The sequence below is a fragment of the Lineus longissimus genome, chromosome 4, assembly GCF_910592395.1.
Source record: "Lineus longissimus chromosome 4, tnLinLong1.2, whole genome shotgun sequence".
Classification (NCBI taxonomy): domain Eukaryota; kingdom Metazoa; phylum Nemertea; class Pilidiophora; order Heteronemertea; family Lineidae; genus Lineus; species Lineus longissimus.
Genome location: NC_088311.1, coordinates 22,818,704 through 22,846,646, shown reverse-complemented (window position 1 = coordinate 22,846,646; position 27,943 = coordinate 22,818,704). Strand labels below are relative to the sequence as shown.

General features: G+C 40.2%; 1 protein-coding gene across 7 annotated transcripts; it reads right to left on the bottom strand.

The window, feature by feature from the left end:
- Positions 1-925: 925 nt before the first annotated feature.
- LOC135486874 (rho GTPase-activating protein 45-like) lies at positions 926-27,381 on the bottom strand. Of its 7 annotated transcripts, none has more exons than XM_064769995.1 (25): positions 27,208-27,381; positions 20,120-20,339; positions 19,420-19,563; positions 17,907-17,988; positions 15,464-15,518; positions 13,847-13,913; positions 12,267-12,404; positions 12,050-12,114; positions 11,397-11,507; positions 11,059-11,139; positions 10,779-10,946; positions 10,019-10,156; positions 9,282-9,549; positions 8,581-8,793; positions 8,347-8,492; positions 7,664-7,852; positions 7,292-7,486; positions 6,625-6,737; positions 6,188-6,268; positions 5,966-6,047; positions 5,532-5,647; positions 4,939-5,002; positions 4,333-4,417; positions 3,235-3,342; positions 926-2,352 (listed from the first exon to the last, which is right to left on the bottom strand). In XM_064769995.1, the coding sequence occupies exons 1-25, from the start codon at positions 27,292-27,294 to the stop codon at positions 1,970-1,972; spliced, it is 3,399 nt and encodes a 1,132-aa protein (XP_064626065.1). In that variant the 5' UTR covers positions 27,295-27,381; the 3' UTR covers positions 926-1,969. The 7 variants fall into 7 exon arrangements, with proteins under 7 accessions (XP_064626065.1, XP_064626064.1, XP_064626067.1 ...); XM_064769994.1 differs by lacking the exon at positions 27,208-27,381 and adding an exon at positions 25,656-25,915; XM_064769997.1 differs by lacking the exon at positions 27,208-27,381 and adding an exon at positions 22,290-22,443.
- Between the last annotated feature and the right edge of the window lie 562 nt (positions 27,382-27,943).

Genomic DNA, 27,943 nt, shown 5'->3' with positions numbered 1-27,943 from the left:
GATGACTTAAGTATATACTTCAGATACGATTCTCATGTTTTGACCTCGCGCTGATTATGACGCCCCATCCTTAAGAGGTGTGAGCCTGGTGCTTGTTTAACCTAGTTACGGGCAGACATGTCCATCTAACAGCTGTTTTTAAAAACGTCCACTCTGTAGGCCTATACGAGTGCAGTAATATATCCGAAAAGTATATTCTTGTTGGCCAAGATGAATGAATGTGCGGATGATATATGTCTTGATGCTGTCATCCTAATGCGATCTTTGCTACAACACTCATCAGATGTCAAAATCTGATCATTCCTGCAGTGAATAAGAGCACTTGAACTCGCTGCGTCTCTCTCGTTGAGGTACTCAGTATTCGCTAGTACCATCAGGGACGTCTCGTCAAGCATCTCGTCAGGCAAGAGCATTTCAGAGCTAAGGTCATGACCGAGCAGGTCCACCTATTTTGTCCCTCAAGGACAATGAAATATCAATCGGCATAGTACGGAGTCAGTTTCACACACCTGACAAATGACGCAGTACGAAGGTCTATATGATTTTGAGCAACCCTGTATCAGTTTGGCATAGCTTCCTCCACCAATACAGTTCTGAATCGAAAGTACACAATGACAAGACTGTGGAACGTCTCCTGATTGGGTTGACAGTAGCCAGCAGTCTCCATTATAAAGTTACCAATGTCCACCACATCTTTTGGGATCGCCCATCCTCTTCTGAGTAGGGACATCTCTATATAAGAGACCTGGCTCTCTCTTAAGACTAGTGACACCAACAAACAAGGCATATTTCCAACTTAGAGATCATCTCAAAGCTAGAGACATCTATGAACAGAAACATTGTGTATTTCCAAAGTAGCGATGCTTCCTAAGTAGGAAAATGACATTTTCGTCCGAAGAACTCAACAACACCAAGTTACTCCATATATATGAATATGCATCAATATTTTATTAACAGATTCATTTGAGCTATATACACTAGTACAATACAGTCATTTCATTAAAAATTATTGCCAATGATAAAATTGCCACGAAAGAGAGTTAAGTAATCTGAAAGAAGATAAAACAAGTAGGCTTTCAATCAAATAATGATAAACTTTGTATTTAAAAATTATCTTGGGTTTGTTTCATTTAGTCACGTAGTTACTACTCGACAATGGAGATTATTTGGCCAAATTTCAAGAGATCCACAAGTATAATTTCTTCATAGGTGTTCAAATAAACATATATCAAGATAACCATTACAGATATGGACTATCGTTTTGGACCTATATTTCAGAACATACTAGATACAGTATTTACACAATAATATTGTAAAATCCCATTAGCATTTTAGGCTCCTTCTGAAGACTGTACCTCATGACTTAATTGAAATGCTTGTACCTCTCCATACTCAAAAGTTGCACAATATTTACTTCAAAAGATGTACATGTGGGCATACTCAATCAATTGCAAAAGACTACATCTCCAGCAGAGTACGTAAATAGTCGAGCAAATCAAATGCATGAAGAGTTGTTTCGCAAAAAAAAACAAGCGCCAAATCAATGTTTCTAAGATAAGAGGTTAGAATGCCTACAAATTCGGCATTCCAAAAACTATCCATCAATTGAATTTCATTCTTTCATTGCAGATGACATATCACATTATGCACCTGTCCCCTTGCTGAGCGGGTGACTTGCGGTGCCATGACTTCTGTCCACATAATACTTGGTTTTATACGACAGTCGTTAACAACAGTACATGTAACTTCTGAACTACTAAAGATTATTCCACCAATGCATTTGGTAACCTTCTCAATGCATTTTCAAAATAAAACAAAAAACTTTGATGAGTGGTTTGATTGTGTTCACCCCAGAACTCTTCACTTACTCCCTCCAAATGATCATTACAACTCTACATTATTTGTATAAAACTAAATCTGATCAAGGTGACCTCCAATAAAAATACTTTGAAATAAAATGTCCATACATCTAAACAAATTTTGGCTCCCTTGGATCACCTGGATTAAAACTAGCTAAATCAGTTCTTCGCTCATGGTGTGGCGATGATGAAGATGTGTTCATTTGGCTAGATGTCTGAGAGCCACTTGGTGACAATGACGTAAGGGGGACACTAGCCGGCTGTTTGGCACTCGATGGGCTCGTATGCATCTTAGCTGGTGACTGGGAAGCCGATGTTCGCAGACTATGGGATGGTTTGATATTAGCACCTGGGGATTTGGCTTCATGGGTCGAGTAAGGTGGTGTTGGCGACTTGTATGGTAGCGATTTACTCGATAAGAGTCGCCTGGTTGGGACATCACCTTCCAAAGAGAGTTCTGTGTCCTTTATGGACGAAACATCGGCTCCGGAAACTGAAACAAAAGATGGTCAAAATCAATTCTTCTCCAATCAGTTGAGTCATTTCCAGGATAAAAAAACCCAAAAGGCTTGGTTTATATAAGGCTGACATTTTCACTTGTAACATGTCACTTTACGAGAAAAAAAGTAATATCCAAAGAAGAGTGGTTTACATGGGATTCACAGTGTCATTTGTCACCCTCTCGCCATACTAGGATTACATAGAGTTTCCATTGGAAATTCCTGGCTCGTTCTTAAAGCGACACATTGAGTGACAAAGAGTGGGCTACATTGGATTCATGTTGTCACTACATGTCACCCTTTTGTCATGTCATGTCATGTTTTCAAGTCAATTAACAGACATGCTTGTGACAAGTGACAGGTAACACGTGATTTGTGAAAGTGGCAGCGTGAATCCTTTGAAAAACCTAGCCTAAGATGTGCAGTCCTCATGTAGATGGTGCTAACAAGGACATGGTCAAAAGTAAACACAACCGAACCAAAGGGTTTTTCTACATAAAGTCTCATTCAGAATTAGTGTACTCGCAAAGTGATTATTAAACTACCGTTGTATGCTTCAACCAGCAACCGTCCAGTTCTATCTGAGCAACAGTAATAAAATTGAAACTACGCCACCCAATTTGATCAGCAGAGTATGTACAATTTGGGGCAGGATTCATAGAATAGCACAGCGGTATGCAGGGGAAGATTGCATTGATCATTACTGAAGGTTGGGTTTCAGATGAGAAGTTCAAGCTAAAGAACAAATGTGAGAAGATAAAGAGTGTGCTTTGGCCATAATGAATATGCCCAACTGAAAATCATCCAAAGCCTGGCTGGTCAAAGGCAGGTCTTTCTTTCGGGGTATGATACATTACACCGAGACAAAATCTTACCAGGAAGGGAGATAGTCTTGGCAAGGGAGTTGTGCTGAGCGGGTGACCAGTCGGGGAGGAGGTTATCAACTACATCTAGGTCATCCTCGTCAACAAAGGTGGCGCTACCTGCATGCAATGAACCAACCACTCATAAGATGCCAAACAAATTATGTATTTACACAATGTGAAACCCCAAACGACTGAGGCGGACCTGTTTTAGTCTGCCAAATATTACTAATGGAACTCACTCGGATTTTTATACTTTTTGCTTTGTACAAATTTCCTCTCAAACAACAATTATTTTTAACAAATCAGGCTCAGTCCTGTCAGGGTTCACATCAACTAAATGGCAGAGAACAGACATTTCTCCCCATATCTTTTTCTACAAACAAAGATCCAAGAGCATTCTCACTGAGCATTCGTATGAAACCAGTGTTTCCCCTTCATGAGTGGCATCATTTTGTAAAGAAACCTAATATTACTACGTGCTATTCAAGTTTCTAAAATGTACGGCGTTGAACTCACAGTTAGTTATACAAGAGATTCACGCTTCAACATAGGAGCTACAGAAATGAAATCAATAAAAGGTTTTAGTGTGATACTACTTCAAGAAGGCATTCAGAAAGGGTCTATTTTTCAAGGCATTAGGTTAATCATAGTTCAGAGTAAGAGGCTCGACTTCCTGAGTGATGAGTACTCCTTCATGCAGCATGTTGAAACAATCCCGTTCCATACACAATCAGTTTGGAAAGGAAATGTTTAGTAGCAAGGGAAACTCCAGGCAAACCATCCCATGAATTATGATACAAAAGCCAAACTAGAAGATTAATAGCCTTGGTTACCGTAAAGTGCCAAATTTTGGCGATTCACGATTCATTTTGGAAATTGTTTTGGCAATTTTTGTTTTCGTGAATCTCCAACGATAATTTGGCATTGTACAGTATCAGTATATTACAAGGAAACTTAAAGCCAATGTAAAAGTTACATTTTTAGATGCGGTCAAAGATTCTTTGCACCAGTACCTGTTGACCAGAAACCAATAATAGGTTGATATTGTGAGATTATTTTTTTCTCCTGTAGAATTAAAGCAATTAACTACAGGTTGATCCGACTTACCATGCAGAGTGACACCAACTGAATCTTTCGATTTTTGTGACTGAGTACTTCCTGGTAGACCTACACTCAATTCGCCATGGGTATTCTGAAAATATGTAAAGCGATGAGGTAACAAAGTTAAAGCAGGTTATCGAGTGAGAGCATAGTCAGGAACTATAAACAACAGTTACAGGGTTTAGAGACTATGTCTGTGATGATTCCACTGCTGTCCTCAGAAGTATATTTTAGCATAGTCAGGAACTATAAACAACAATTACAGGGTTAAGAGACTATGTCTGTGATGCCATTAGGATTCCACTGCTGTCCTCAGAAGTATATTTTAGCATAGTCAGGAACTAACAACAGTTACAGGGTTAAGAGACTATGTCTGTGATGCCATGAGGATTCCACTGCTGTCTTCAGAAGTATATTTTAGCATAGTCAGGAACTAACAACAGTTACAGGGTTAAGAGACTATGTCTGTGATGCCATGAGGATTCCACTGCCATCCTCCGAAGTATATTTTGAAAAGTACTGGTACTACAAGTGAAGAACAGAAACAGTAAATGCTTTAACTCAAACCTCAACACATTCACATGAACAGTAAGAGGAGAAACTGTCATTTACCTGGTGAGTTTGTTCATCCATAGTCAGGACATTCGAAGGCTGATCTCGCGAGGTAGAAGTATTTCTGCAAAAGACAAGGCATGAAGTGAATATCCTGTATTACTTGTTGTTCCGGTCATTAATTTTGTTGTTGCATGCATAATGTACTGTATCAGTTTCTGTAATTGCCAAAAATACAACTTCACATAATTATTGATATTGATATTCATTAGAGTTTTATTTCAATAAAAAATAATAGCATTTAGCACTATTTTACAGCGATGATTACATAGATGTCAACGAGTTTTTCCTGTTGATGAACTACATGGTTCCAAGATTGGTCCAATTATTGTAAATATGATTTAATCTGACCAACCTAAAAATGTCAATCAAAATATGGAATTTATAATATTGCCTAACAGAATTAATAAATCTATATATGCAATGCAAGCAAGAGGAGCCAAAATATGCCTCGGTATGAGATATCTGTGTTAGGCCCAAACCCCGAATTATCAACCAATATCCATTTATTCTGCCATGATTGACACAGACAATTTACAGCAGTGATATGCACTTATGTCACATTATAATAGCTGTTTTATAAATATCGTTACCTCTGTCGCTCGTGACCTTCAGCACCAACACTCAACACCCGAGATCGAGGAGCCTCAGGTGTGACTAGATTCTCAGACTCTTTCTTTTGGAAGTCAGTGGCAGAACCAAAGATTTTCTGTAAAAGTTTAAACATGAGATTTTAATCAATAAAACCACTGCTGGGGCTCTTTCTAAACTTGTACGAGAACACTACACCACAAGATGACCAACATGCCTTTATTGCAGAAGCCATTTTTTGCCAACACCAGCCCAGCGCAGAGTACGATATAGCAATGCTAAACATTGCTTACCTTTATCTGAATAGACAAATATTCAAAAGGATGCTTTAACCACACAAGAGTGTGTGTTCAAATTGGACCTCCCAAATAAGGACACCTTGTCGGAAGCCACGGGTACCCAAAAAAACTAGTTTCTCTATTTGTGCAAAACCTACCTCTGCATAAAGGACCATCAGTTCTACAGCTCTGGTCTGGTGAGGAGTATCCATCAGCGAGTTCAAAGAGGCGCCACCTTCTCTGCAAGAATAAACAGGTAGCAATGCCTTAATACAATGGCCAAACAGGGTAATGTCACAAATACTAACTTTAGAAGCATGAAAAACGAGTTGAGTACATGCACTTTAATCTGGAAAAGTTATCATTTGAATCATAACTACCTTGGTCTGAGGAGTGTTGGTCCAAAAACTATTCCCAGGTTACTGGCATTCATTTGATTTAAGTCCTCAAGTTTGGTCACTCTGAAATGAAAAGCACGAATAGGAAAATTGTGCTACAAGTTAAAGAAAGTGAAAAGAGACGTTGTGAATCCTATGTCGCCTGCTCTTAGGAAATGGCACGTTTGTTCAAACATGACAAGTGACTTTGTGAACTCTATGTAAACCCAGCTTTTCGTTTACTTTTGCTCATGTACAGGAAAACAATTCCACAGTGGTGCCGAAATCAAAACTCTCTCCGATGTAAAATCTGTCTTCATTTTCTGTGTTAGCTCTTGAGGAGGTTGTTTCATGGTGCCAATTGAATTTATTACACCTGGTGAGTCAGTCTTCAATAAGGGAACAGTTCCTTCAAAACGACTTCGATGAATCAGACTTACTTGTGCAGATGATGCATAAGAAGGCCTAAACTCTTGAAATTTGGTCGAGGTAATAACTTGACTAGATACGAAAGACGATTGATTGTAGCTTCTCGATTTGGCGGAGTGTCTTCCTGAAGGAAGAACAATTTTATGTCAACAATTCCCAAAAATATAGAAGGATTGTTCATACATTTTTGATAATGCTACTGTAGTTAAAGCGAACTGGAACTGCCAAGCCAGTTCGTATGACCTCGTTTTCATTTCCCGCGTATCGGGTGATCAGAACGAGGCATGAATGAAACATGGCGCCTAGTTGTCAATCATTCAGTGACGTCACTACTATGGAATTTACTACGAAAATTCATGAATGAAAGATCGCATGACTCATGTGATTCTCACATGATTCTCAATAATAACAAATTGAACTGCGCATGCTCGGGCACTGGGGGCGGAGCTACAAATCTGAACTCGAACAGGAAGTTGGAAGTCCGACTTTCTCGGGCGGTGAAAGTCGAAAAGTTGAATAAATCGCTCGGCGGTTCCAGTTCGCTTTAACCAAGATGTGAAATAAAAGGTGCTTGGTTTACCTGTCATCTAAAGTCACAATCGTTTAATGTGTCCAACACGAAGTCACTAAAGCCTCTTAACCCATGATAAACAGAAGAGATGGTCCAATAGCACTTACCCTTGCAGCCCTAACGAATTCCGAGTACAGAGGGAAAGTCAGGAGGGGCTCTGGAAGTTGCCTCAAATAAAGTTTCAGCACGTTAGCTATCACATTTGGGTGGTGCTCCGTTAAATCCACTTTGTCTCCCTCGATCTCGAAGCTTTGGCACAACTTCTCAACTCTTGATTTCACACCAGACACTCTGTACAAACCCTGAAATGATTACGGGAACATCTCAACTGAAGAGCAAATTTAGCTGTTTACAATTCTGTGAAAGATTCCTCAACAAACAGTCCATCCACAAGGTGACTGGTTATAAATGACAACTGGCCTCATACTTTCAATAAATGAACAAGAAATTGCCCCAAGGACTAAAAAGAGGATCCCTACCTTCTGAGTAATTCCCCTCTTCTCGACCTCGGCGACACACTTGACTAGAATGGGGGGTATATCAATGTGCCTCTCCTCCACCTGCTCCTTGAAGTCTATCCCGAACGTTGTCAGTCGACGTTGTGGGGGCTTCTTACCGCAAGTCATACTACAAACTTCCAGGCACTTCTTATGGATGGCCATACCACACTGAAAAGAATCATGACAGCCTGTTCGATTAAACGTCATTTTTCTCCATCATGTAAACATTGCTCAAGATCACTTTATGACGCTTTGTTTAATTTCATGTCCCAGGTTCAAGAGGGAGTGGTTTGATACTTCAAGTTTTATGACCACATGAACAAGGAAGTTTTCAACTAAACTCGGCCGACTTCAGTAAGAATATCAACAAGGCAACAGAGGGGGTGAGGGGATGAGGGGGTGGGGGTAGGATAAAACTTGATCACTCTTCCACTGGGGTCTGGGGTCTAAGTCATCATTTGAAGAATGCCAACTGGGTGTCCCAAGGCATTTCAGTAACACAGTAGGCATGACGAAGGATTCCAAGGCCATTTCTATTTTATTTTTATTCTGAATATGAACACATTCTGAGCCCATCCAAAAAAAGGAGATTATTCTTTGCTATCTCATACTAAGCCTTTGACAAGACGGGTTACACAGCTAGACGCAAATGTATCACAAACCTTATTGCACTCCGCCCCGTTGAAATAGACATAACTGTCGCATTCTCGACATTTTGACGGTGTTCGTAATTTACGAAATGTATGAGTCTGAGCAGCATGAGATTGTTGGATATTCTTGAAAGGACCTCCACCATCTACTTGACAAGCTGAAAGGGAAAATCCAGTTTACTGTAATGTAGCCAATACCAAAACTGTCCTTTATAGGGAGGTGTCCTGACTACAGAGGTTACTTACCATCAGAATGAGTTGATGAACTTAGCTCCTCCCCATACTCATCGACAGCTAATCCTATCTTATGGCGGAGGAGATTGTGAGGACTAGCAGATGGTGAGGATTCCCGAGACTTCGAGCTACCGCCGCTGGCACTCTCCGTGTCACTGTTTCCTGATATGATGGGCAGGTGTCGCTGGCGCCATGCAGCACCATAGCTTGGCTGGCGAACATTGTCTGCAAGAGAGATACATTTCTGATCACTATTTAGCACTAGTACGATTGTGAAACTAACTTGGGATTCAACACAGCAATGACAACGTTAGTCCTATATAGGCCTACACCCAGCCCAGCATGGTTTTGGATGCAAATGTGATCAACAACATGCACTTGATCAAGAGGAAGCATGAACTGGAGTAGTACTGAATAAATCTTTTTGTGGTACAATGAGACAATACATATACTCTAGTTTCACCTATCTAAGACTGGTTGACTTGCCTTGAAATCGAAACTAGGGCCAAGCCAGAACACGAAGTCATGACCACCGGGAAACTTGGTGTAATCAACCTACTGTCTATCCAAATTCAACATGCTGAATAGCATCGGAAGACCATGTGTATACTACTTAGCCTGACTGAATTGAATCTTCAGCACCGGTCTTAGATCGGTGAATCTAGAGTATGTACATGTACAATACCCAATATGAGAATGATATTTATGCATACCTTTACCAAGTCTTGGAGATTCGTTAGTCAAGTCTGAAGGTGAATCAGAAGAGTGGGATGGCTTCCTCACATCATCTTTCTCAGCATAATAAGGCTCGAAGATGAACGGTTCCGCGTTTTCCCGCATGCCACTTGATTGTTGGCGGCGCACGTACTCAGCGAATTGCGCGCCCGGCTCGTAGACTTGGCAACTTTCGCCCAACGTTTGGAACTGGACAGGTATGGGTGAGGTTACGGTGTGTTGCAACTGGAAGTAGCCTACTGTCACCTGGAGAGCAAGAATGGCAATTCTTCCTCTTTATGTACAGTATTTGACATAATTCCCACTCGTTCATTTTAAGTTAGTCAATACATCACCAGATGGCCACTGTGCATGATAACATCGACACTTCTATGCATGGAGTTTCTATATCCACGACCTCAGTTGGAATTTGAAGAATTTGGTTTGACTTGAGGCACCCCAACCCATCTAAATACATGGAGAAAATAGTGTCCTGAGATAGCCCCACAAATTAAAATGAAGATCACATGCATAACAGGATAGAGGGCAGCTCTAGATGTTTCAGAAAATACAGACAAATATTCTACGAGCTGTTTGTGCACACATATTCTAATGATGTACATGTACGTGCAGCACTCCAGTCTACACAGGAACTCAAGTGTACATGTAGTTATCAGAAATTCTGGGGTAGGGTTTTGTCGAGACAGTCCTCCTTTAAGCTTTTCTAAATACTAACCGTCTTCATAGCCTCATCACATAAGTAAATGAGTTCTCTGATCTGAGCCAGGAGCGATCCCTTAACTTTCTCTAGTTCCGACTGCCGACTATTGGCTTCAACCACGCAGGCTTTATAAGTTGTCTCAGCTTCAGCAGCCTGAAAGAGATACCAGTCATTGTTCAAACACTATTGCTGGACACTGGTGCTGACATCTTTTGCAATGAGCAAGACAGCTTTCATAGGTATCCGAAATGTCGACAACCCGCTGCATGAGATGACTACTCATTAGGCTGGATTTACATCAAGTTCACCGTTGTCACTAGTGACATGACACTTCCAGATTGGACTTGTCATTTCCAAAGAGAGGGCTTACATAGAGAACAAACATGTCACTTTTCACCCTCTTGTCATGTCATGTCATGTTTTCAAGCCTACTAACAAACAAGCTCATGACAAGTGACATGTGATATGTGAACCGTGACAAAATGAATCATATGTAAACCCGACCTTAAAATGGTCTCGGTGCTTCCTGACATGGTATGATTTGTTCGGCGATTGGATCAATTTTTGTATGATCGTTTTCACCAGCCAAATTTCGGTCGATGCCGTTGTTTTGATCAACTTGCAAGCACAGTTTGCTGGGTGGAAGAACAATGCTTCCATCAAGCACATATTGCGCACTCCCCGTGCATGAGATATCCAAGAGACAATGACTTCAGGGAAGGTTCTTTAGCAAACTTAACACCTCTATTTCCCTTTAACAACTTCACTGGCTTACTCTATGCATGGTGTCCTCTTCTTGCTTCTTCTTCTTCTCCAGCTTGGCACCAGTCTGACCTTGACCTTCCTGCTCGACCTTGAGGACGGCGTCTCTTGCATTTTCATACTCCTGCTGTCTGGTCACATACAGTTGTTTGGCTTTACGGAGATTATTCACAGCATCATGCTGGAGAAAAGAGATTTTGAAATCGACAATTTACAAGCAAAAGACTCATCCCACTGTGCATCTTTACTCTAATATTCTCAACAATCAAGAAAAAATTCAATTTTTCACTCACCATTTTTCTGTTTTCTTTATTCCACGCATCTCTGATGGATTTCCTGGCCTTGTCATGCTCTGCTCTTCTGTGATTGAGGGGCTGAAAGTATTATAGGTCAAGGATTTTTATAATCATAACCTCAATACTGGCCAAATGTCACCACCGTGACCACAAAGCTCTGGGCATCTCAAGAAGGCCCAACTATGTCTGTGAAACTGGTTACATTGTTGTGCATCTCAAAAAAAAAATTTTTAAAAAGAAGAAATTACAACTAGATTTTGTAGAGGGGATAAATTACAAAATTTATTCACTTAAATCAATGCCTCAGTATCGTAGTCTCAGAGAGAGAAATGTACCTCAATGAACTTCTGTGTCTGGATGAGGTTACATGTTGCAATAGACGTATTGGCGTAGTCAGTATCTTGTCCCATGGCAGTGCAGTACACAGATTGGAATGGAAGGAAACTCTGAAAGAAACAGAGGGGAGATCAGTGGCATACTTGAAAATTTTGCTGATTTTGTTTGAAAAACTATAAGAAATTTCACAATCTGCAAAATTTCACAATTTCGACTTTAAAAATACCTTGTACCCAGGTCTTACAGGCTTTTCAGTCATATACATTCATGCTCATGGATGGTCATATGGGCCCTGGATCCAAGGCCCCTTTTTGAGTTTGATGGCAGAATTTTGCAAAAATCTGAAAAACCATGAAGTGGTTGGAATACCCTGATAAGCTAATATTGGGCAAATATAAGCGTCTGTTTGCTAAGGTTAAGATCCCATTAATCTAAATGTCATGACCATCCATTGCTAGTATATATTAGACCATAAACATCTCGACATGGAAATAGGATGAAAAAAGTGAAATCTTAAAGGTCAAAAGTGATGTAGTGACCTAAAGAAAACTATTTTGTTATGATTGAGAATCAGGAGGAAGACATTGAGCATGCCACATTAGCCGCTGCCTTGTCAGTGGTTTTATGATAACAAATAAGGAGGAATACTCACATCAGCCATCAGGCCAGACTTTGTGTTGTTGGCTAACTTCGCCAGACTTTTGGAAAATTCAGCCTCTGAAAAAATACAAAGCGATATCAATTAATTCAAATTAGACTATATTTGCTTCAATTATCATTTGACGTTAGCCCTTTCTGACACTGTCAGAACAGGCATTAGCAGTACCGTACAAGGTTATTGTGCCAATCTAAAGGCGTACAAATCTCACCTAACATTGCTCGTTTCTCTACATAAGTGATGATATCCTTGACATATTTGGACCAGGCTTTGGCGCGATCAAGGGCAACTTCAACACCATCTTCTAATTTCATCAGAGTATGGTCAACATCTTCCGAAGTGAAACTCCCTGCAAAATAGACAATTTGTTATTTGGTAACTTATTGATTTGATGAAGGAACTCAGATAATAATTTGCTCTAAAAAGCAATTTTTGAAAGTCTGCTACAGGATATGGAATAATATGTCGACATGATTCATCAATGAAAATAACTCAACATCAGCTTTCAGGTTGATTAACCATGAATGGGGTATTTCAGAAGACAACATTTCCGCTAAAAGCACACTGCTTCGAACCCCCGCAACTGACAAAAAATATTCTATTATCTACATGGCTGCGTGCAAGACAATCACCAAGACAAACTGATGCAAAAAGACATGAGTGATGAAATGCTGAGCAATTGTTCACTTCTGCATAGACTCACTTTTCATGCAACAAAACGCGTTATGAAAATCAGACCCTAGGAAATTATCAGGTTTACGGCATAACGGCATAAGAATCAAGCCAACTTTACTCTCTGAATCAAAGTTCCAAGGTAAATATCCTTTATTCATAAATCAATTAATTAGCCATTGACGCTTGATATATTACAGCTAATGTAATTATGTGAGTTGTATGCTAATTGCAAGAGACAAAGGGAGGTGATTTAATTAGCAAATGGTAAGATCAACCAAGCTCAGTGCCATTGATATTGGCAGGGAACAGGTAGCATCACTATCAAGCAATCAATAAGGCTTTCACTCTGAATGTAACACGAGATTGAGGCAGCGTAACCCAGAAATTTTGGGAGGGACAATATTGGTTGTACCTGTGGTGTCTCTTTCCCATTGAGAACCCATGGCCTGATACTTCCGCCTGATTAAGACAGTAACTATAATCTACAGGCCAATAATACAAATTGACACCGAAGAATGAAGCAAATTCTTGTCTTGACCATTTTCAAAAATGCCAGCAGATGCATGATCAGTCATTTGCCCTCTGTCAAACAGAGACAACAATCTCTATTGGTACAAGCAAATTTGATACCAAAGTTGTTTTGACTGTGGTTGGTATATAGCTGGTTTATACATTGTAGGTGAGCATGCATCTGGTATCACTCACTGAATCATTACCGATAAAAATATGAGTAACCTTTAGCATGAGCTATAAAGAAGTAATAAAGCAGGGAAGAACGTAAATATCACATATAGAGAGATGAATATCAAAGGTTCCTAGGCAATAGAGCAGATGAAAAGGCTATTCATCTGATAGAGTGGGCCTGTGTAGAACAAATCTTATGAATGGTCAAGTTGCCTATTCTGTGCCCAAGTCAGTTCGAAAGATGGGGAGGTTGGTAACGTTTGGAATTGCTAGCTTTTAATACCGATTCGAAAAAACTTGATGTGGCTTGAAATGGAATTGACCAGTCTTGTTTCCAAGCACTTATGTAATGTCCTTCCAATAAGGCCAGGTTGGACAAAATATAGGTTCCATAGGTAATATTGGTGCAATACTGAAGTACTGCAGTCTCACCTGAATCTTTACTCTCCGAATCCTGGATACTACCATTCACTGGCAGGGATGATAAACTCTCAAAAGACTGTAAAAGAGAAGAAAGTCATTAGAGATGTTGATTCTCACTTCAACAGGGGTTGATTCCCTTTCCGTCTACAACATCATCAGTTGTGGGAAAATGACCCCGACAGGCTTTACACTTGCCCTAAATCGTGCAAGATGCATTGCAGTCTTTATGTCCTTTAGTTTTTGAGACATAGCCTTCTAAACAAATACACAATGTCACTAGCACTATACATGTATACCGCTTTATTTCCTATCTTTCAAGTGGGCTTTCATGGGTGGAGCACCACATGCTTTTCAACGTTACGGGTTCAAGAATGACTCAGAGTTTAACTCGGGAGTAGGAGTCAGAGCATTGCTCAAACTACTCTCTATTATCTCAGTCAAGTTATATCACCAATATATTTGAGCCAGGAAGATCGAGCTAGGATGATACTTGCTGAGTATCCATTAACGATACATCCAAAGATACGAATCTCAGTCCTCCCCACATCTGAATCCAGTGAATCCCAAGCAGCATGATTGACTTGCAACATTTTCTTACAGTTCAAAACTTGTGAAAGCAAATTTTGCATGTGTATCAAATGTAACCTTAGACGACTTTCATCGGATTAACATCTGCTTGATTTTGTAGAACCCACACATTTTATGTGAATGGTAGCTATGCTTTGAATCAACTAACGGATGAATCGGCACAGCTGCTAGAGTAGGCCTACTTAACCAGGATCCTCTTAAGTTCAGCTGAACACTTTGAAGCAAGGAACTATGCTGCAGTATATCACAGAGGCCTCGAGGGTATTAAAGTATAGGCAACTAGACCTGAAATGAAATATTCACAGTACATGCAAATGTGCTATGATTCCTCAGTTTAAAATCATTATCATTTTTGAAATAGTTCAATACTGAACATCCCTGTTTTGTGCTAGAGGTCATGACAGAATTATAAATTGCTCTTAAGTCTTAATATGCTGGAGAAGGGAAAGGGTTAAGGACTGATGAAGTGTTATATAGCTTTTACGATTTATTTACTCATTCACCTGATATGGAAGTGGATCAAAAGTCAAGTTGTGACCCAGCATATTGTGCAAACTACAATGACCCAGAAATGACCCATTCTTGACAAAAAAGTTTGTCTCTATATGATGAGTCACTCCACCCATAGTGACTCACTGGCAGTTGTCTAACATGTCCAGCCAATCTGCCTCTTTCATGTCACTTAGTAAATTTCAAGATTTTGAAAATTTCTCCCAACACCCACAAGGGAAGATGTCATGTGTAACGAAAACATTTGCAACAGATCTGCCAAAAGTAACATTGCTTTGTAATCAGGCCTTGTGTGAAACAAAATTCCATTCTCCCCATCTTCAACATGACCCCACAGCTTTGACACTTTTGATATGCCCTTGGTATACTCTGAACAAATATTGAGGTGGTGGGAATTCTAAAGCCCTCTAAAATACTTGCAAAATGACCATGGTATGAATTTGACCCAAGATGAGTTTCGAGAACATAGTGTTGTGTGCGTCAAGGATGGTTATATTTGAATAGTACTGTAGAAAACATACCACTTACCCGTGTTCTGTTCGTATAATTTGACTCCACGTCTCCCATTAGATACTCGGACACACTGAAACAGTCAAGCAGGCCCATGATCAGTAACTTCCCCATCGTGACTGGCCAGGCGGTGCGTCCAGGCCCTTTGGGTTGGGGGCAGAGATGACTAAGACTCTCCAGGAAAATCCACAAACAATTAACAGCCAATAGCACGAAACTGTTCTTTTGATCCAACAATAGGACAGGGCTACACCGCAAATGCTTTGATAGGACAAAAGATGTGAGGTATGAGTAACTCGAAATCACAAAATTATCACAAGGAAATTGTTCTGTGTTTGTCTTGAACAAGTTGTTGTTACACTGCTGGACTGATAAAACTTTAACCAAGCTCCAGGGAGAAAAAGATAAGTTTGACATATGAACTCAAATGTTTTATTTTATCATCCACACCCTAAGAATGTTCCTAGTAATCACACGGATACGATCTGTAAATGTGTTGATCTTAGCTGCCCGATTTAATTTGTGAAATATCAAATGATAACTGACGTCAAGAAATCTTATCGAAACTGGTCTAAGTAACCCTATTATCTGCTGCCCACTTGGACCTGTTCTGAAGTGTATTTTTTGTCATCATATCATGTTCAGCGCAAAGCATTATCGCCAAATTCCTTGGATGTTTGTCACGCTTTCAAGAAATTCCCTATAAGTTTATAAGATTTAGTACTAAGTGTGACTGTAACTCAATGAAAAAAAGTATGCGAGATAAGCCTCACACCTACTCTGACACTGCTTGAAATAGTATTTTAAAATGCAATTTGCATCTGTACTGTATCACAAAGCTTTTTCCTCTGGTATTTCATGTATTTATATCAAAGAATCTTTCACACGATTTCTCTCACAATCTTACATAAAAGGATTGTTGTGAAAATTCCTTTCTATTCTAACTGAACTAAAAGTTGAAACATATTCTTTAAACTGAATCACATCCAAGTAAGTTTGTAACGCTGTATCGATAAAACGATTTGATACCAAAAGAGATCAGAGAACGCTTTTATTTTTCAATGTAAGTTGTGTGCATAGTTTAAAATCAAAGCAACAAAAGGTAGTTTAAGCTTTCAAACTCTTGCAGGGATGGATCCAGGGAGACTGTATTTGAAAGCATGAAAACGGATTTTATACCAGACAAGGTCTTCCTTGTGCAATAAACATATTTGGGTAACAAGTTTCCTGAAAGACCTACTCTTACACCCATTCTGGTTATGGCAGATTTTCAAGTTAGCGGACTGATACTTTCATTTCTCTCTTTCAAGGGCCAATGTAGTACCATGCAGTGCTGTTCGGACAGGTAAACCTGATGCACACACTCACAGAGACAAACTGAGACCTCTTTTCACATCGATAGAGCGGAATCGATCAAACTCAAACATTAATTTGAACTTCCGATTACATTGTCAACTAAAATCATAAGTACTTCCGGAATCTATCCAAAGACCAGATTTATAACCTGCGGCACTGTTGAGATGTGCTATAGGGTCACAACCTTTACAGTTGAAATAATAGTCTACTGAATATAATTATAATATCACCTAGATTCTATATCAGGTTATAACATGTCTTATGACACAAACAATTCGACACTATCAATCACGAAAGTGCTGATAGGCCTATTCTAGGAAAGTCCTGTCTTTTACAAAACCAATTGCACATCCACAGTTTTAAAAAGCTGGCTTAATCTTGATATTGACTTCAGATTTTTCATTATAAGTCAGAAAATACTTCATTCATTAATAGCCAAAGTCTCTGTTGCCAGCAAGGGGGCAGTGGTGGTGGGGGGGGGGGGGGGGGGGGGTCTGATAATCTGATTTGGTATGAGAAAATTGTAAATGAACTGCAGAGGTCAACACTTGGTTCAAAGCTCCTGGCTTACAGCATGTACAGATACTAGTAACCAATTAATGAATGAAGTAGAGAAGTAGACATTATGTATTTCACAAGGCTCTCTGGTGCGAGAAAGACCTTGACCATCCACACACATCACATCAACATTGTATAATACATTCATAATAATTTACTAAGACTAATAATAAAGCCAACAGTGGCCAAATGGACTGTTTACAATACATGCTATACATACATACACTATAATTGAGACTAAAGAATGTAATGTTATTTTTTCTTACATTCCTTATGCATTACTTGTATCATAACAGTGAACAATCTTTCAGGTCTACAAAGCTATAGGCACATACCGTATCGGCGCATTAACTAATCTTCGGAATAAATCATGATAGTAGAGTAGGTAAAATGGTCAGGGAACTTATTGTAGGTCCTTATTTAAAGACCAGAGAATTCTCTACGTGGTGTCTACCAGCTATCCTGACTACTTAAAAGTGCACCATTCCTGCATTATCAACAGATGTCCATGTTAACTTCTCGAGAAGAATGAATATTTTTTGCCTACCTGCTACTGAAGGCCAGAGCTAGCTGGTCAATGCCATCATAGATGATGTTAGGATCAGCATCCTCATCCTCATAATTAAAACCTGAAGATAGAAAAGAACTGAAAATGAGACGGAGAACAAAGCATCAAATGGTCTCAGCGGGTCCTTTTCGATTCATTCATCATCATACGTTGTTGTTATACTTTGGTTGAGATCTAGGGCAAGTCACTTGGTGTTTTTGATTGCAAAATGCACTGCGCTTCCACGTACGGGTAGGCGACAGAGTTCTTTACATAATGTACCCCAATGTTAGCAATGTACAACAACATTGGCTGCAGTTCCTCTGGTCACTGCAGCAACTGCTTCTAACAAGGCCAGATCAGTCACTGCAATCATCAGGGCTGTATACCTAAGTGGTTGTTCATGTGTTGCCACAACGATTACGAAGAATTCTCCGCTGCTTTTTGTGTACGATACGATCAGAGTTGGCTGAGCTGGTAGTAGTGATAATGGTACCAAGGTATATAACGGAGAAGTACCGTAGACGAGATGATGTTTACGAAGCCAAAGTTTGCAAATTTGCTCACTTTGCTTCATCATCAATATCCCCAAGTGTTACATTGCCATGCAATGAATCATTTTTATTCAATGCCAATCAAACTACGGCCTCATTCAAATCAAATCTGCTTGGGACAGGTTGTCTGTGACAGGTTGTCCGTGACAGGTTGAAGATAATCCCGACCTGTCTAAAAGCTAAAAGATGGACAACATTTCTGCTGCTAACAGTTGCTGTGATGTCAGGTTGCAATCAGCCCGACATAACTCCCAACGAGCAGCCAAGTCTGCATCATTATCACCAAGGGTTAATTACAGTGCCACTCGATCAATCACAATGGCGTAGCGTGCCATGGCAGCTTGTCTGTGACAGGAACGACATTTACTAATCATGGTCGGTCTAAAAGCCATCGGATAAATATCATTCCAGTTCTGATGCGACGTATATCTCACGATACCTTTCAATTATATTGGCAGTCTGACAAAGCTGAGTGTCCTGAGTTGTCAGATTGCTTTGAACGGCGAATTATGTTGAGACTTTTCTGATCAATCATTCATTGTTGTTGTTCTTACAGATATATGACGATGACTTTTATATGGCAACCCGGTCCTTAATGGTAACGTGCTTAGTATTCCAGCTCTGAGGCAATTGATGGGTAGCGAACACATTTGGCTGGCTGAATGGAAATCACAATGAGTACTGTACGTACATGTACATACATGTACTGTACATTTACTTCCCTTTTACTCTGTGGCAGGGAACATATGGACACATCTCAATATATGATAAGGCGGGAAATTTTCAAGCCTATGCTGATGCAATAGCCAAATAGAATACTGTCTTTTTTAGTTTCACGGTAATTAGTCAAACTGGCTACCTATATGGTAATCTCCCTTTTTTCATCAAGTTCAATTACTTAATTTATACTTGATTAAAAATTAATCAGACTTAACAAAAACTTTGCTGATAATACTTACTTTTTATAGTACAGATAAGTGTTCCAGAAGCTGCGTACATCTCAGTCGAGTGTAAAGCCTGGTATTTCTGCAGGATTGTTTTCAGAGTGCTGACCACCTCTCCGAGCTGATTGTGGGCGCTGACTCGCATGGCATCGCCATATTCTGGAATGAGACGGAAAAAAAATTGTCAAAGACTGCAGATACAGGGAGCAAGGGAGCAACAAGGTACTAGTTTGCAGTGAAAACATTGCATTTCCATCACCCAAGAAAATGTAACTTCTTGTTTCCTGTTTAAAAGTCGGGAACATCAGTTTGCCAGCTTTGGTTGGATGGATGTGGACAATACGGACCCGACAGCAATAGGGTTTCATTTAGAAATGTTTGAATTATTTGATGATGCATCATTTACTTTGATACTGACTGAGGCGCGGGAACACCATTGTATAGCTTGTAAGAAATTCGCTTTAATAGATCCAATAAACTAAATTGACAATATCAGCATAAGGATATTGTCAGGGCTGAAGGAGTCTTTTGTGGAAAAACATGGTCAGCATAATGAAATATCAATCCTTTGATAATAATAGGATAATAAAGTCTAAAGCATATTGCTGAAGGGAAATGACGCCAATTATAGCTATACAATATTATCACAAGATATCATTTTTATTGCAATATAATGGGCATGTTACAATCAAGTAGACTAGCAATAGAGACTTACCTGGGACATCTGCGAAGACAGATCGAAGTTTAGTAAGTGAAAGTGAGAAGTTCCTGACATCATGAGTTAAGGAGAAGATATCCTCTTGGTCGACCATCGGTACATCCATTGTGTCACTAGAGATACTGCCCCACGAACCACTCTTGGATCTTGCAGGGCTCATAGCACCCGTACTCACGCGTCTCGTCAATGGCAGGTCGCAGAAGACGCTGTCACTACCCTGAAATGACAGAAAATCACTGTCGATTAACCAATTATGTAGATAATGGAAAATGAAATTGAATTCCCCATCACTCAGCTATTCAAGATTGGTTCTTGTTCTTATTCTTTGGCAGTATTTTTATTGCAGTTGGCTTCATGACAGTCAGACCACATCAGAGGCAGATGTCCATGATATCATGTCACAGAGGAGGTCTAGATTGCTATCAGCACCAACATTTTGGAAGTGAAGCAAATGCCAAATTCAAGGGTGGGAGTCTGTTTTCTGGAAAACTAAGAACTGATTCACACTATTGAAATTGGCATTCACTTCAATTTGAAAGAGTTGTAGCTGGGATGCTTTAGGATTTCGACTTCTAGCCAAAATGGTGGTGCGTTGACAGAAAGATAATCGCTCCCTTTCGTAGGCATCAGTTGCACTGTGTCTTCTAAGAGTTGAACAACACAATGCTGTTTTAAAAACAAAACCTCGATAGAGTATGAAGGATTTCACAAACTCTGTGAGATGATCTGCACACATTTACCTCAAGCTCCAAGCGTTGAGCCTAGCCACGGGAGCCAAGAAACAACCTGGTTTCAAACGTTTTTGTCCGTGTCACCTCACTCACAGATTTCTTCAGGAAATATCCTTATAACTGTGCTCAATGATATCCTCAAAGAAACTATACTGTAGCACAGCAACTGCACCAGTTGGATCTCGGGAAAAATGCGACTTAAATGACTGAATCACACAAAACTGAATCCGAAATTACAATTCAACATGGCTACAGAATTGATAGTCACACTGAGAAATGTTTATAACAATAAAACATTGACATTCTTTCTTGTCAAATCAGGCACGGTCAATTATAATGTCATCTCTTTGTGGACTTAGTCAATATTATTTCACTGTGTCATGAGGTAAATTGACATCAAATATGGACAACGGAAATTCCATTGTTTGGCCATGCTTTATGACCCAACGATATTTATAAGACTTTATGGATGTTATGTATTTTACATTACTAGGTGTGGATGTAGGTTGTGTTGTAAATGTTCACAATGCATGGCGGCAATAAGTAACAAGGCCCTCCTGTATTCATATGGTACATGAATCAAAATAAGCAATGCATGACTTTTCATCCAACAGAATGACTTTGGTCTGCCTTCATTCTGTCATCTTTTCCTGTTGACGTAAGCACGTATTTTCTGGAGGTAAACTGATACCTTATGAGGAGTACTCTGAAAACTTTATGACAAATAGGCCATACGATTTAACCGAACACATCAAATACCACACAATACAAAGATACAAACCTCTACACAATCAAAATCAATTACTTCTGACATGAAGCCGATGACATGTCACATTCCGCAGTAAATCCAGAACATCTATGAAAGGACAAAGCAAACCTTTGGCATATGACTGGGTCTAAGAAAAGCTATATCCAATAGTCAAGCTGCTACCAAGGCAAGAAGATAAATACCAACTGATCATCGCAGACATAAGCCTATGTAAAGGCAAAAGCAGACACAAAGGCCTTTTGCCTTCTAAGTCAAAGTCAGGAGGAGGACGTAGAACTGTCTCCAAGCAACAGCAGTTCTTAGTGTGGGAAGTAAATGATAAGCTTATCCTGTCATCCTACTGACTTTGGATTAATTGTTAGTTGGTGACCTATACGCCCACAATCACTAAAAGATGTTCAATGGAACAATATGATAAAACCTAAGAAAGAAGCCAACAGGTTCCCAGTAGTTCATGGTAAATTTCAAAGACTTCCTACGGTGAAATAATTTGTTAGGGGGATCGAAGACTGGAAAACAGTGGGCTGATAAGACATGCACAGTCATGGAAACTCCTAGTCCGTCATTTTAAGTTGCAGATAGCTCCAACAACTGTAAAACCTTTGCTTCTCGCTTTTAAAAACAACGACACAAACCGCATTCACACACTTGAACAGTGGAAGCCTACCTCTTTCTATTAAGCAGAGAAATCCAGACGAAGAGTGAATTAAAAGAACAGAAAATTATCCAGCTCAGACTACAGAACAAATCTTCTCCTGCACCACCCAACCAACATTCCTTGCATTACTTTAAAGCCAGTTAGCTGTTGGTCGGACCACTGATAACCTACAGGTTTTGCAAGAAAGAGTGTTCTACGAGAGATAGAACTTAGAAGATGAGCAAGCCTACCTGAAGTGATGACGATAGAGGATGTGTATCATTGATTTATCACGCTACAAGCCAATGTTGTAATTTCTACGCCTACGCTGGCTTCCACACAGCATTTAAAAACCTAACACAAAGTGCTACATAAAATAAGCACTAAAGGCATAAAGGTTAGCTACATCAAATAGACGAAACCATAAAGAGACCCAAAAGTCCTTTGTTATCAACGAAAATCCTGCTTACGCCTTCAACTTTAAACAAGGCCAGCTTGGCTAATCCAACTCATGGCTATAAATAGCTAAAAAGGCCTAGGCCACTCGTAAATCTTTTTGAAGATTATACAAATATCATACCAAGTTTCAGCATATTTGCACTATGGCATTGTGAATAACTGCATTTCTATTTATAAATTACGAACGGCGTACCCCTTAAATAAGAACCACCAAACTATAGACCCCAAGATGATAGCCGCACTTACACCACCTGAAAATGGACCACCAATCTTGGTTCGGGAACCAATGCCGCACCATCGAAAATCCACCAAGCGCTTACACCAGCGCTGCAGCTAGTTATAAAATCCGGCTACAGATGGCGCGCAAACAATAAGCAGAACGCGGAAAGCCTTGGCAGAAAGCGCCATTTCGAAAGCGCCGCCTGGAGCCGAACCATCTAACTAGCTAATTGCCGAACCATTTGCGCGTACACCACGACAAAGCCGAGCTTTTAACAAGCCGGGCGAATTTGGACCATCAAGCTTGGTGGGACAAATTCGCTCGGCAATTTGTATCGGCAATGGATTGCCGAACCAATTTGTCGCGGCAATGTGGTGGTGTAAGTGCAATTGGTTCACCAATATTTCGTGGTGTAAGCGCAGCTGATATCACTAGTGACTAGCTTCAAGGAGGATGTAGTGACCTATTTTCCAGGTATCCGTGGGGGGGGGCACAGATATATTACAAATGTATCAAATATTTTATCTTGGCCGGCATATTCAAGGTCACAGCTGCATGTCCATACATGCAAGTGAGAATGCCTCTTCTTTCAGCCAAGGGGATCTATCTTCAAATCTGGTATGACTCACCAAATAAAAAGTGAGTCCTCTGTCATCTCAATTGTCATTCCTTTGACAAAGTATACTCGTTAACACAGTAAATATTTTAGATCAACACAGCACCTATTTCCCCACGGGGTTAATTCTCGGATAGCTGATTAATTGCCAAGACAGATAACAATAATCCCAAACAAACCACAAAATCAAACACATCTCATTACCAATGAAATCAATATAAGTCAAGGATGAGTCAACCTGAAATGAGTTCATTGATTGATTCTGCTGTGTATTGAAGAGGACAGGGAAAACTCTAATTTCACCTATCTAAGACCATTTCTGAATACAGCAGAACCTCTCTTAGCAGACACCTCTCTATTAAGGACAACCTCTCTATTAAGGACACTAGTTTTGGTCCCAAATTGGTTGCTTCCATTCAATTTGACCTCTCTAATCAGGACACCTCTCTATTAAGGACAGCACTTGTCAATCCCATGGCAGTCCTTGATAGAGAGGTTCTACTGTTCTAGTATTAAAGTCCAGCTGTGCCAGAGGAGCCTCATAGCCTAGTGGGTCATGATCTCATGTTTGCTGAAGCGTTCTTTGGTAGGTGAAACTGGAGTATATCACTTCCAACTAAGATATAGTCCAAATGAGATGTGCTTAGCACAATGTACATGTACATCATTGAGCTGGAATGATCCAAATTGGACCAAAGAGCAATTTGTATTGATAAAAAATCCATGGAATGTCTATAACTAACATTGTGCCAGAATTTGACTGCAGCGCCTCATACTGCACTAGCAGTCACAGTAGGAGAACCACTTTACCCCAACTCTTATGCTGATGGTTAGGTCAAAGGATCCAATGGTTTTGAGCCAGGACTAGGGCACTGCCAGGGACAGTATTTTCTTTCCTGAGGGTGTCCTTTTAAGTTCTACCTGTACAGCACATGTACAAGTTCTTTATGAAATCTGAACTATTACTGTGCCATTTCCCTTCCAATATGGACAAGTTTGCAAGCTTTGTAACACGTAAAGGGGGGGGGGGGCAATCACTCTCACTTCCCATCACTCCTCTGTAAATGTGTCACATGCAGGATGATTTTATGTGACATCATATTACCAATGGTTTACACTACACCACACTCACTAAACATGACAGTTTAGTTCATGTCCTGAATACATTATCTGGTTGTACCCCGGCATAAGTGCCCTACCACCACTGCTTCCACTATGACAGGTCGTCAATAATCCTCCTGCATAGCCACATAATCTACTTTTCCAAAAGAGCAACTGCATTTCAACCAACAAATTTTAAGGCTAAAATTCACACATTTCCAATGGGCTCATTGATGGATCAGGATAGCAGTGCAGAACATTCCTAATACCAGAGGACTCTGCATGATGGAATTTTCCCTCTCCTACTAAACATGCCCTCTCTAAACATATACAGTAGAACCTCCCTTAGCGGACACCTCTCTATTAAGGACACCCTCTCTACTAAGGACACCCTCTCTACTAAGGACACCCTCTCTATTAGGACACTAGTTTTGGTCCCAAATTGGGTGTTTCCATTCAATTTGACCTCTCTAATCAGGACACCTCTCTATTAAGGACAGCACTTGTCAATCCCGAGGATGTCCTTAATAGAGATGTTCTACTGTGTAAGTGTGTCACTGGTGCACCATTGGCCAGCAAATCACGCATATGTTGCAGGTAACTGACGCGAAGCAAAAAGGATGTCAATTGTGACTTGGACTGTAGTTCAGGGTATAATTAAAATTCCAATATAACCAACACTAATCAGCTATACAATACAGACCACTGCGCTTATGATGCACAAAACCGGGCCTATTGTTATGCAGAAGGAACAGCACTAGAACTAATGTAGACCACTATAGGCATAGCCTACTGATTAGACAGTCTGGTTACTCTATGGACAGTTAACGGGAATGACAATGAACGTTTCAAACATTGTTATACAGCAAGCGTAAAACTTGACAAGGCTCTCAAAGCACATCCACTTTATAATAGAACACAATGAACACTATATGATCAAACCACAAAAATGACAAAGACTTATTACGAAAGCGATAAAACAGTCAATAAATGAACTTACTATTGTTGGACTGGGGCTAGTAGGTGTCAAAGGTCCGCCACCCGATGAACCTCGCTTGACTTTCAAGCTCTTCTGCAACTTCTGCAGTTTACGACCAACAGTAGACATCCTGCGCGCGTTTAACTTTAAACAAATCGAAATATAACCTTCCGCATTTTTTATAAAGAATCGCTTGAGGCGGTTAAGACGGCTCAGATCATCGCCAGAAAGTAAAAACTTGTTAAGAAACTTTCTCTCAATTAATACGATCGTCCGCCATAAGTCATGTAAGTGGATATATATACTGTGACCACGTGATCGGAAGTTGAACCGAATCAAACAAGATACACGTGCCTTCGTGTCGTCTGCTCAACTTTGTGTCGTCTGCTCGTGTGTAATGTGTATGAGATTCATTGTGCAATGTAAAATGGAAAAGCTCGGTCTACCGATGTTGTCTTGGGATATTTTGGGGGAAATTGAAATCTACACTTTATGTATATTTTTGCCTCTCTCGGCCAAGACCCGGCAGCCCTACATGTCTATACTTTTCAACACAAACGCCATCTATCGAAGTGTTACAATGCTAGTCACAGCCTCTGGGGAAGGAAAACCTGTTCCAGGGACAAAGGATGCGATGTTGGTATCTGGTGCATTGAAGATCATGGGTCTCTACACTTCTTGTACAGGGTAGTAGCCTACAAATAGGTTTGCATGCGCCACCGCCCAAAGAATGCCAGTCACTGACAACCTGTCTCTGGTCATTGACTTTCAGGGCCATGCACGTTCATGTACAATTTAATAAGTTGGTAATCCGAATACTAGCAGCATCTCCCCCATCGTACATGAAAGTCCTGAGTACCTCTCCCTGAAATAATGTTCTTTTACTGATTAGAAAATGACAGTGTGCTGACTATCGAGCAGACGACCCTTTTGATCTCCATGCCAATCTACCGTCGTTGTGCGTATATAAGACTAGCTGCCGGTGAGTCCGTATGTTCGATCTCGAGCTTCTGCAGCTTGGGATTAACTTATTTTCCATAAGATGGCGTAGTGGATGTCAGCTTTCTGACGGCACGCGGTATTAACGGAGTACCACTACACTCCCGACGCAGTTGACCGGCTTCGTCTTGTCGCCCAGAAGAGGAAGGCCAGGATGACGAAATAAACTGCGCATAGACCACGAGATGCTCAGAATTGCGTAGTGCTCCGATTCGATGATTCTGATTCTCCGGGGTTCCTTTTATATGACGAGTTTTTCTCATTCACACATTGTGATTGTTCCGCTGATGTCCGTGGGGAATAATAATAGACTCAACATATCCATTATCACATATTTATACAAGTACGACAATATGGTATAACGTCATGAACACCATCCTCTTACAAACAGGGCCCACAACACGCCTTCTCCGTACCCATGTTTCCGCACTGAGGGAGTAAGTATCGAGTGAAATGCCCTGATATATATCAGGATGCATGAACACCAAATAATACAATACTGGTTGTGACTTTCCTTTACATGTATAGGATGGGTGGTTGCCCCTATAGATGTACACCATCCGTCACAACTTACCTTGGGCACGTCCGCCGAAGCAACTGCTGACATCGCCAGATGTATCGTTGTCCGCAGTCCCATCCCGAGGGACTTTTGGGTGCTCATTTTGAGATCGCCAACCTGTTGCAGATTTCAGCTACATTGTAACACCAGTATATGTGAAATAGGCACAATATGTTGTCTTCTAGTACATAACGTACATCTAATTCCTTTTTTAACATTCCCGTTTAGTAAAGACACGAGGAAAACCTTGCTGATAGAAAATAAACACACTCTGATGAAGAATATCTCCACGTAACCAGGAAGTATAGAATTAGTAGGTTTGTATGTTTGTACATGCATTTACATTTAATGCATTCAACATTTGATTACCATAATGACACAGATGACAAGTCCTACCAGATAACCAGCTGCATGGTAAAAAATATCGCTACTAGGCCATCACTGTCATCACTGTAATCACCAGATTGTCATTATTATGTATTTACAAAACTGATTTTGTAAAAAAGGAGCAGATGAACCAGTTAGGTTTAGGGAGAAAAACAGCTAAATAGGTTAAAGGAATGGGTGGCTTTTTATTGCAGTATGTTTGGTCTTCTTCTGGTTCATTAGTAAACTATTTTTCTGAACGTGTGTTTGATGCTTTTCCAATTTTGTTACGGCTCTTAGATAGTAGAAAACTCGCCTAAGCAATGAATCTCTCTGCCCACTTACCATCAAAGTCGCCATGATTGTTCAGCTATCAAGAGAAACA

Excerpts from the sequence above, each read along its gene's own strand:
- LOC135486874 (XM_064769994.1), bottom strand. The coding sequence starts at position 25,763 with ATGTCTACTGTTGGTCGTAAACTGCAGAAGTTGCAGAAGAGCTTGAAA. Across the intron at positions 7,853-8,346 it reads ACGGGGCGGAGTGCAATAAG|TGTGGTATGGCCATCCATAA; the intron begins GTTTGTGATACA and ends GATTCTTTTCAG. Across the intron at positions 5,003-5,531 it reads GAAGGTCACGAGCGACAGAG|AAATACTTCTACCTCGCGAG; the intron begins GTAACGATATTT and ends TGTCTTTTGCAG.